At 42.9% G+C, this 10,097-nt stretch overlaps 1 protein-coding gene across 1 annotated transcript; it reads right to left on the reverse strand.

Annotated features, from left to right (window-relative positions):
• Positions 1-35: 35 nt before the first annotated feature.
• Positions 36-7,585, reverse strand: btbd17a (BTB (POZ) domain containing 17a). The gene is made up of 3 exons (XM_050059441.1): positions 7,438-7,585; positions 3,306-3,600; positions 36-1,351 (listed from the first exon to the last, which is right to left on the reverse strand). The coding sequence occupies exons 1-3, from the start codon at positions 7,511-7,513 to the stop codon at positions 277-279; spliced, it is 1,446 nt and encodes a 481-aa protein (XP_049915398.1). The 5' UTR covers positions 7,514-7,585; the 3' UTR covers positions 36-276.
• Positions 7,586-10,097: the final 2,512 nt, after the last annotated feature.

The raw sequence follows: 10,097 nt of genomic DNA on the forward strand, positions 1-10,097 counted from the left end.
TCCAAAGAACCCTGAGACACAATACCATCCATGAGTTTAATTGAAAAACAAAAAATTTAATCTTTATGACACTTAAATACAATTTGCATAATAATTTGGAACGTGGTGTAGTTGCCCAATGAAAACAGAAGTTAAATGAGACGAGACAAATGATCCAAACATCACACACGAGGACGATTCAGATCCACGTCCTCATGATGTGATATGAGTGAGATGTCACTTCACGGTTGGATTGTGTTCGGTGAGGTAAGGTGTCTCAGAGAGGAGGGCGGAGGGTCAGTTCTTGCTGGTTATGAGGGTTTGGTACAGCGGCTTCACCACAATATGGAGGAAGAGGGAGCTGTCGATGAGGTACTCCGACGTCCGGCGGTACAGGTCGGCTTCGGCCAAGAAATCCCCATTTTCCTCCGTGCTCTGGTGGAAGTTGTAGACGTGTTTCACCACCACCTTCCCCTGCTGCTGAGCCATCACTATCACCGTCTTCTGGAAGTTCACCCCAGCAAAATCTGCGCTGGACGTGGCCGGTGTGATGATGATGCGAGGGCGCCCTCCCTCCACACGTGTGGGCTGCATGGCGCCTGTCTCCGTGTACATCGGCCTCATGCTAAGGGGTAACCAGCGCGGTGAGAACAAGGCGTTCCAAGTCACCCGTTTGCTGGAGTCGTGTCCGCTGGGCCCCAGCTGGGTCTGGAAGCTGGTGCTGCGGTCGTCACGTGAGGGGTTGCTGATGATCCATGGCGACCCCCACACTGGCGACAGGTAGTTCCTGGGCATGAAGAGGCTGCAGTTCACGTCAAAGTATTTGGCCATGTGCAGCGGCGACGCAGAGTGGAACTGGTAGGACATGTACAGCAGGTCACGCACCGACTCCTGATAGCGAGCCAGGACCGATGACTGGGTCTGCAGACGGAAGAGCTCCCGTGGCGGCATCATGGCATAACGCACCGCTCTCAAGGCGTTCTCCGCTGTCAGACCATCGGGCTCGTTCTGAATAATCCAGGCCTCCAGCGCTGCAAAGAGCTCCATCTCACTCTGCAGGATGAGGTCCGAGCGCTGCAGCAGGGACATGAGCAGCTGGCTGCTGATGGTCACCCACTCCCCGCTCTGCAGCACCGACGACAGATTCCACGCCATAAACTGAAGACAGCTGTCCCTCAGAGTCACGTCCCCGGCCTGCAGGGCGTACTCGTACCAGCCTGCCACGTGGCCTGAGGTGGATTCCCGGGCCAGATTCTGGGTCATGTACTGGGTGATGCCCTGCTGGAGACCCATCACTTGGTACTTAGTGGCCAGCTTGTGTAAAGGTGTGGCCTGATCCAGGCGCAGAGAAATCTCTCCACAGTACAGATACCTGCTCAGAGACAGGAAGGAGAGGGTTAACGTCGGAGCATCTGAAGCACAACGTGTACCTTTTGAAATGACTTGTGTAGAATGAAACGTACGTACAAAATGTGACCATTTAGGCTAAAGGATGTTCCAAAAATATTTTACCCACATCCAGATGTTTTATTCCAGGCTGTTCTCATGCACTGCTCATATGTACACTCACAAAAATTAATTACCCGAATTTGTATAACCCACATAATCGGTAAGGCTGCAATCACGTTACGATCATGTCACCTATGTAACTTTACGATGTGCGATAAGTATGTAATGTGACAATACCATTTTTTAGATATCATACGAACTGTCGTATGAGGATACGCTGACCATTCTAATGCTGCAATAACTTGCTTTGGCCACTTGGGGGCATAAGATGCCACAACAAGCTGAAAACTAACCTAAGAACCAGACAAATCTGCAAGATCATATTTTACTGACTGTGTTCATTTGTATGAAATTTGCTCAGTGATGCATGAAGCCAAAAATGTTTGACTTCTGTGGCATAAAATTGCATCTTCTGCACCGAGCTAACTGTCAGCTATTATCAGATATTTTTCTGGTTTTGTTGTTAATGTGCTAACTGGCATACGAGCATCTTGAATCCATCTTTACAGTCTTAAAGTTTGCCTTTTTTAATGACAAATACTGCTGCCTGCTGGTATAGACAGTTATTTCCTCTCACTCAGGTGCAGAGCAACGTGTTAGATGGCCGTTGGCTGTAGTCTTTGTGGCATGTTCAAATGCAACTTTTTGGCCGAGACACAGGCAACTTGAGGTGACGCAACAGTTAGACTTTGTCACCTCAAGTTCCTTGATGTCTGTTTGATGTTCTGGGCTAAAGATTGTAAAACTAGTGGAGGTAGCTACCATCACCCATTAGTTTGTGGACTCCTGTTTTGATTCAGATTCACATTGCTTTGTTAATCCCAAATGAGCAATACATTTCTGCAGACTGTTAAATGTTGCTGTTGTCCCTGGCTTCATATGAGTAGAGGAAATGTCTGCTAGCTGCTAGGCTAATTTATACAATGTAAAATGCCATAGACTTGTGCTAATAACGTTAGCATGTTGTATTTGTGGGGAAAATGTATCCAGATAAAGACAAGTGTTTGTCTGTGAATGCTGCGAGTTATAGTGAAGCTGATTTGTGTTTGAAACTGTCTATATTAAGCCATGTTTAATGTGTGTTTAATGTGTGTTACAGCACTTCACAGGAACTCCACCACCACCTAGTGTTTTGGAGGTGTAACTGCAGAGTGACACGCACAAATATAAATGCTCACAACAGTGTAGGCCACATGTGTAGGCTCAGCTGACGCACAAGTGTAAATCTGCCTCAACCCTTATCCTTCCAAGATGGCCGACTCGCTGTTGATGTCGACACATTCCCTTGTCTCTGTGAGTTCTGATGATCCTTTTGAAATTATTCATTTGATTCATTGTTAAAATTAAATTTGTATAAAGTGCAGCTTTAAAGAGTTAAGTTAGACTGAATTAATTCTTCTTCTGAAATAATCTCAAAGCAGCTTCTCACAAAAAGTCACTGTTAAAAAACACTTTTATTTTGGCGGTGTGTGCAAACATCCAGATTAGAACAGGAACAAGGAGACTGTCAGTCTGGCAGATGGCAGGTTTACTGTAGTTCAGCTTTTGATCAACCTCATTAGCATCTGAGATAAAAATAGATTAAGTTATTGATTGCTGTTGCAGCTCAGGCTCCTCTGTGTCTTGCTGCTATTGAGCAACCCAGCAGTTCACTGATTGGTCAGTTTGTTTTATGTTGGACTCATTGATTGTGTGTCAGATGTGGGGCTGCAGTTTCAGAGCTCATCCCTCTAGAGGGCGTGATAACTCAGTCAAAGTGGGTGAAGCAGAGGGTGGAAGTGACTCATGTAGTGAGGGAGATGGAAACGTGTCCTCACCTGATGAACTTGTCAAACACAGCGGCACAGTCGGAGCTCTCCTTCAGGACCAGCATGCTGCTGTTGCGGCTCAGCAGGATCTCCTCGAACACGGGGCTCTGCAGGGAGAGCACCAGAGAGTGGGCCTGGATCACCTTCACCTCGTCTGCGCTGGGCGTCTCCACCCTGAGAGACACGTCACTGCCGTTCCCCTGGATCAGCAGGGCCTCCAGACGCTGCACCAGGGTCAGGGAGTGGCTGATGGTGTCCCCGCCGCCGCCACTCCCATCCTGGACCATGTCAACCTTCAGCATGCCTGGTGGGGGGGAGGAGGAGGGAGGAGACGCAGAGTTATAAGAAAAGAAAATGTAAAAACCAAACACTTTAAAGGCAGGATGAAAAAGTGAACTTTCTTAGAGAGTGCACGGAATTTGCATGTCAGTTGTTTACTGGGGCAGATAGTGGGGCAGTCACATCCAATTCCAGGCCATTGATCAGTCCAGCTGCACTCGCTGTCTGGATAATGAAGGATTGTGGGTCACGTTTAATTAAAGCTTTGTCTCAGCTGAGGCGGTTGTAGCACGCCCCTCCTCCTCCACCTCCCCTGCAGACTGCTGTTACTGTAACTGACGGGATCTGAGCGTTGATTCATGTACGCAAAGAGTGCTTCCTCTTTCTGATTCTTCATAAATATTTGGCACTTCCTTTCCCCCTGATTTAAAAATGGAACAAAACGAGAGCTCAGCTGTGGGCCGTGATGTTCCCTTTAAACCACAGACTGGACTAAAGACAGCTTGTGGTGCAGCTTGATCACGCAGCAGGAGGTACTCAGGTGTAAGAAGCTGGGATCTTACTGTTTGGTGGAGAATAAAAGTTTCCACCAAGGTCCAGAGCCCAGGGGAGGGGAGATATGTCAAGGTTGTTTCACCCAATAAATAAAGTTTAAATATTTGGAGATTTTCATACGAAATACTTGTAGAAAACAGTTGCAAACGGAGCATCTGTCAGCTTTAATGCGTCAAAATAAGACATAGGTCACTGGTTTCAACAATAAGCACATTATTAGGAACTGTGCAACAATTATTCAGGTCAGGAGCATGGGCATAGCTCTTTTCCTATGGTGTACCCCAAATATTTGGGGGGGGGGGGGCGCATATTAAGCTTCTCCCTTAATGTGCATTAAACACATATTCTGCATTCTGGGAAATTTTCTGCATCAATTCATGATGGAAGTGTCATAGCACCGTCTGCTGCTTTACATCTCTTTATGATTAAGCGGAGCTGTGGCACAAAAACCACTTGGTCATGCTTAGGAAAACATAACAACATATTTTGGCTTAAATGACATGATTTTGGTGCCGCAATCGCTTCTGAAAATGACACTGATGTCTCATTAAAAACAGACAGTCCTGTTGTTTGTTGGTCTCAAACTAAGGTCTGCGGTGCTCTGCAGCTTGGCAGGTGCTAGCCTGAGTGTCACACCATCCACCATCTCCTCCACCTCCTGATGACACAGTCAGCTCATATGTACAAATGTAACGTATCTGTTTACAGAAATGAACAATGCCAAGAAACAAATATTTTCTCCTGAGGAAAAAATAAGGAGTGCTGCACTGGGTTAAGGCACAGTGTTAATTGTAAAACGTCAGGTGCTCTTCAAGGACAGGGCGAATAGTCACATTGAAAGTCCATGGTACAGGCAGGCAGTCCGAAATGCATCTGAGGCTCTCTGACTGTAGTTAAAATGCTTTATTAATACATGGATAAACCAACACGTTTCAACCAATAGGTCTTCATCAGGGTGTAAAATGGATTGGAAACAGGTGTGCAATTTAAGAATGCATATAGAGGTCATGTGACACAGGTCACATGATATATTGGTTTAACCCAATTAGAAAAAAATACACATTGAAAGAATCTGTGAGTGAAAGTTAGGTAAATATATCCTATGTATAATCCACACATCTAGTACCAAAAAAGAAAGAAAGAAAACAACAGAGAAATAAAGTAAGAGTTGTTCTACACTGTGACAAACCTGCTCGACTGTGCATAGTTGCTGCATCTTCTGTTTGTCTAATAGTGATTGCAACTAGGGCCCGACCGATTTATCAGCCGACCGATTTATCGGCTAGCCGATTGACCGATTGACGCCGATGTTAACACTTATATTTTCATCACTAATAAAATGCAGGGAATATGGTGTTTTATTTAGAAATGATGTTCTTGTGTTACCTTTTGCACTATAACCTGCCTCTGTTAAATTGGCAATAATAAGAAGAACTGTGGTACTGTGAACACACATGTGAATGTCTTAATTCATATAGACTTTGCATGATTGGAGGTTTACTGCCTTTTTGCACATCATATTTTTGATTTATTTTGTGTTCAAATTGTTCATATGCTGCTTGTTCCACACAATTTCTGATAATAAAAGTATCTGAAAATAGTTCAATGTTCTTCCTTCAGTTTATATCTTTGTAACGAGTGTTTGAACTATATTTAAGCCATCAAAAGCAGGTATTTCGTGATTTTTTAATTTGAAAAACGTAAAAATTTAATCGGCCGATATATCGATTATCAGATTTTTTTATTCCATAATATCGGAATCGGCATCGGCCCCAAAAAATCCATATCGGTTGGGCCCTAACTGCAACCGTTGTTTTGGAGGTTGCACATTTTTGCTATGCACCTTAGTGAAGCATTCTTGCATCTCTGAATCACATTCTAGCAGTTCATCAAAATAAAAGTCACTAATACTTTAATGTTTTTGTCACAGAGAATGAATGCAATGTCCTAAATATTGAGGGAGAGGTGGTGATCTCCAATGATCAGAAGAGATATTGAATGTTTCACTGTTTTTTAAACTCCCTCTCTCCAACATGCCATAATAATTCAACAGCAAGATAGATAGATAGATAGATAGACAGACAGATAGACAGATAGATAGATAGATAGATAGATAGATAGATAGATAGATTCACATAAGCTTATCACATCATTCTCACAACCACTTACACATTCATTTCTATATTTTTAAGGTATATGACAAATACTAATGTGTATATATTTGTAGATATATTATTGTAATGTTAATAAAGCCCTTGTGCCACATTAAAAGTTAATGCGGAGGGTACAAAACGAATTTTTTTTAAATTTTTCAGCCACTCTCTCTTTTCAAAACTTACATTTTGGTTCTGTTAGTTATTGATATAATATGTCATTCACTGCGTATGTCAAAGCACACCTTGATGTGTGATGTAACTATTAGATATATTAGGTGGTACGCTGAATAATTTTCATACTGTCTCTTATTGTATTCCTTTAGTACAGTGGCTCTTAAACTTTTTTAAAATAACTTACCCCTTTCGATTTCAATTCAATTTTATTTATAAAGCTCAATATCACAAATCACAATTTGCCTTTAGAGGGCTTTACAGCATACAACATCCCTCTGTCCTTGGACTCTCACAGTAGAGAAGGAAAAACTCCCCAGAAAAAAACTTTAAGTACCCAAGTACCCCCAGACCAGCACAAAACATCTTTTAAAAACACAAGAGGGAAGATACAGCGTGTCACAATCAGGATCTCAATTTCTAAAAAAAACAAAAAACAAACAAAACAACAACACTGAAATGTACTTTTCAAATGTTTAGAATCAGAAAGCAAAACTAATATTTTGTCATCATGTAAAGGCACTGTTGCATTGAGCTGTGTCTTTCTGGGAAGTGGCACTGACAATTTAGTGTTTTAGGAATTATGCATGACTGATATTATTTAAATTAACATTTAACAAACTTGCAGTACTCCAAGGCGTCCTTCGGGGAACACGCACCACAATTTTAGAAACACTGATCTAAAGGACAGAAGTTCTTCGGGTGGACCGAGCCTTTAAATGCACCACGAAGGAACAAGATTAATTTTCATGAAAATAAATAATTACTATTATTAATTTGAAAGCCTCATCAAACACTCATTTACAGTGTTGCCTGTGGCCCACACACCCACAATCATCAAACACACCAGACTCAGTAAATTCTTTGTGCTGCAGCTTGATAAAATGAAACATAACTGGATCACAAGTTATTTAACATCCTGTTTAATGGTGTTTGAGTCTTTATGTGTGAGTGTGCAGCTGCAGAGGAACCAAACTTACCTGCAGCAGCTGCTCCTGAGCGCACACACACAGCCAAAAACAGCATCCCAGCATAGATCTCCACTTGGTTCACCATCGTCTCCCTCTGTCTGTCCGTCCGTCCTCACTGCTGTACGTCTCTGTCCACTCTGCTGTGGAGGACGAGGGGGTCTGTGTCTGAATGTGGGACAGGGGTTCTCCTCGCAACATCCGGCCCACCACACACACACACACACACACACACACACACACAGAACCTCATCGATTGCTGGGTGGAAACAGGCCTGGGTTGTTTCCATGGCTACCACTTTGATTCAGACTTTCCTATCCTTGGGTATTAACGCCTGCTGCATGACATTGATCCAACGAGGAGGCCGCGGGGACTCTCAGACAGCTGTGGACTGAGACACAGCTGTGATGTTCAGGGTGTGAGGAGTTACAACACTGTAGTTTGACCTGACTGGAGGTCTGCAGGTGAGAACGGATCTGCTGCTATGAACGGAGAAATCTGAGAGCTTGATAATGAACTACTGCTGTGAAGAAGTGAGGCAGGAGTCACACCACACAGTTATGTGTGTCAGTGTGTTCACCCAATTCAGCACATGTGCGTGACACAGCAACACAAGCAATTTATTCACAGCCTCAGGCGACAGCACGCTTCATTAGGAGGGAGTAAGTTATACGATCAATATCCCTCGCTGATTGATCCTGACTGAAACTGTCATCAGTTTTTGGAAAATATTTAAAATCACAAACCAAAAACTGCAAAACTCAAGTTATTTTTTACGAAAAGAAAATCAGTGAGACTGACTCTGCAGCTGATACCTGTGCAGCTCATGTTTGAGATCTGGTTTTGTGGTGTCACGTCGGAGTTGTTGACCCTGATCTGTGTCAGAGTCGATGGTGATCCACCAGGATGAGTTCTGTACCAGTCTGGCTCTGGATAGAAAGCATCTCTGTGTGTCTGGATGTTAGCCAACATGTCAGTCATTCAATCAATGTGCATATAGAAAAAAATTGCCCTCTTAATTTTTCTTGAGAAAGCTTAATTAAAAGTTTAATTTAGCTTGAAAAAACTCAAATATTACATTTCTAACCACATTCTGGGGACATGATCGGCTGGGTAAATGTTGGCATCGTAAGTACATCAAACTTGCCTGTTATTATGCAGCATAATATCAAACTAAACATTTCAACACCACTGTGGTTTACATGTGGTTAGGTTTAGGCACAAACACAACTTATTATGGTTAGGAAAAGATCATTTTTGGGTTTAAAATACCCAGTTTTGGGGGCCTCTCTTCCTGCAATCTTGATATCTTTCCCCCCAGATTCTTTTTAGAGGTCCTTCCTGTCATTGGCCCTGCTGCACTCACTATTACAAACACATCCCTCACCTCTGGTTCTGTCCCTGATCAGTTTAAGACAGCCAGTGTCCAGCCACTCCTAAAAAACCCTGGCCCTGATCCAGCCGTTTTGAACAGTTTCAGACCCATCTCAAAATTACCTTTCATTTCCAAAATACTGGAAAAACTGGTTGCTCAGCAGCTTCTCCAAGTTGTTGAAGGACATAATATCTTTGATAAATTTCAATCTGGTTTTCGTCAAAACCACAGTACTGAAACTGCTCTGTTATGAGTCATGAATGACATCCTTATGCAGGCTGATAAAGGATGAGTCATGAATGACATCCTTATGCAGGCTGATAAAGGGTAACTCTCCATCTTGGTCTTACTGGACTACTAGCTTTTGACATCATTGATCACTCCATCCTCATCAACCAACTAAATACATATGTTGGTATCTCAGGGAAGGCCGGACAATGGATCATGTTATATTTGTCAAATACACGTTTTTCTGTCTCCATAGGTAACTATGTGTCCTCGTCTACTCCGATGTTATATGGGGTGCCCCAGGGCTCAATCCTTGGTCCCATTCTTTTCTCATTGTATATGCTTCCCTTGGGCCAGATAATCAGTCGTTTTGGTTGTATATCCTATCATTGCTATGCGGATGACACTCAGCTATATTTTTCAGTAAAGCCAGATGATCTTAGCAACCTAAACATTCTCCACAACCGTTAAGCTGCGATAAAGGACTGGATGTCTGTCAACTTTCTTCAGCTAAATTCTGACAAAACTGAGATTCTCATTTTTGGCCCCGGAAATACCGCTAAAGGCATCTTTCAGCATATTAGGCCCCCCTAACGCTGGGAATCTTGGCGTTATATTTGACCCTTAATTCAAACTTGAACAATGTGTCAATAAAATGGTTCACTCCTGCTTTTCTCAACTTAGGAGCATTGCAAAAATGTTGTCTGTATGTGTTTTTGAATGTGTCTTTTATGGTCTTGGGGTCCTCTTTTCTTTGTGTCCCAATGTCAATGTAAAGCACTTTGTAACCTGCGTTAAAAAAGGTGCTATATAAATAAAGTGTTACTTACTTACTTACACAATCTCTGCTGGAAAAGCAGCAATGTCTCAACCACCTTTCATGGCACCATTCCCACAGGAAACATCCACATATGGTTCCTGTAAGGTTGCTTAAAAACTGTAAAGGGTCACTGCAAAATACCCACGTTTTTGCCTTAAAGGCTGCTGGAGAAGCAGCTATGGGATGCTACAAAACACCCATGTTTGGTGTCTAAAAAACTGATGTAGAATCAGTGATAGGTCACTACA

The sequence above is a fragment of the Epinephelus moara genome, chromosome 13 (genome assembly GCF_006386435.1).
Source record: "Epinephelus moara isolate mb chromosome 13, YSFRI_EMoa_1.0, whole genome shotgun sequence".
NCBI classification, from domain to species: domain Eukaryota; kingdom Metazoa; phylum Chordata; class Actinopteri; order Perciformes; family Serranidae; genus Epinephelus; species Epinephelus moara.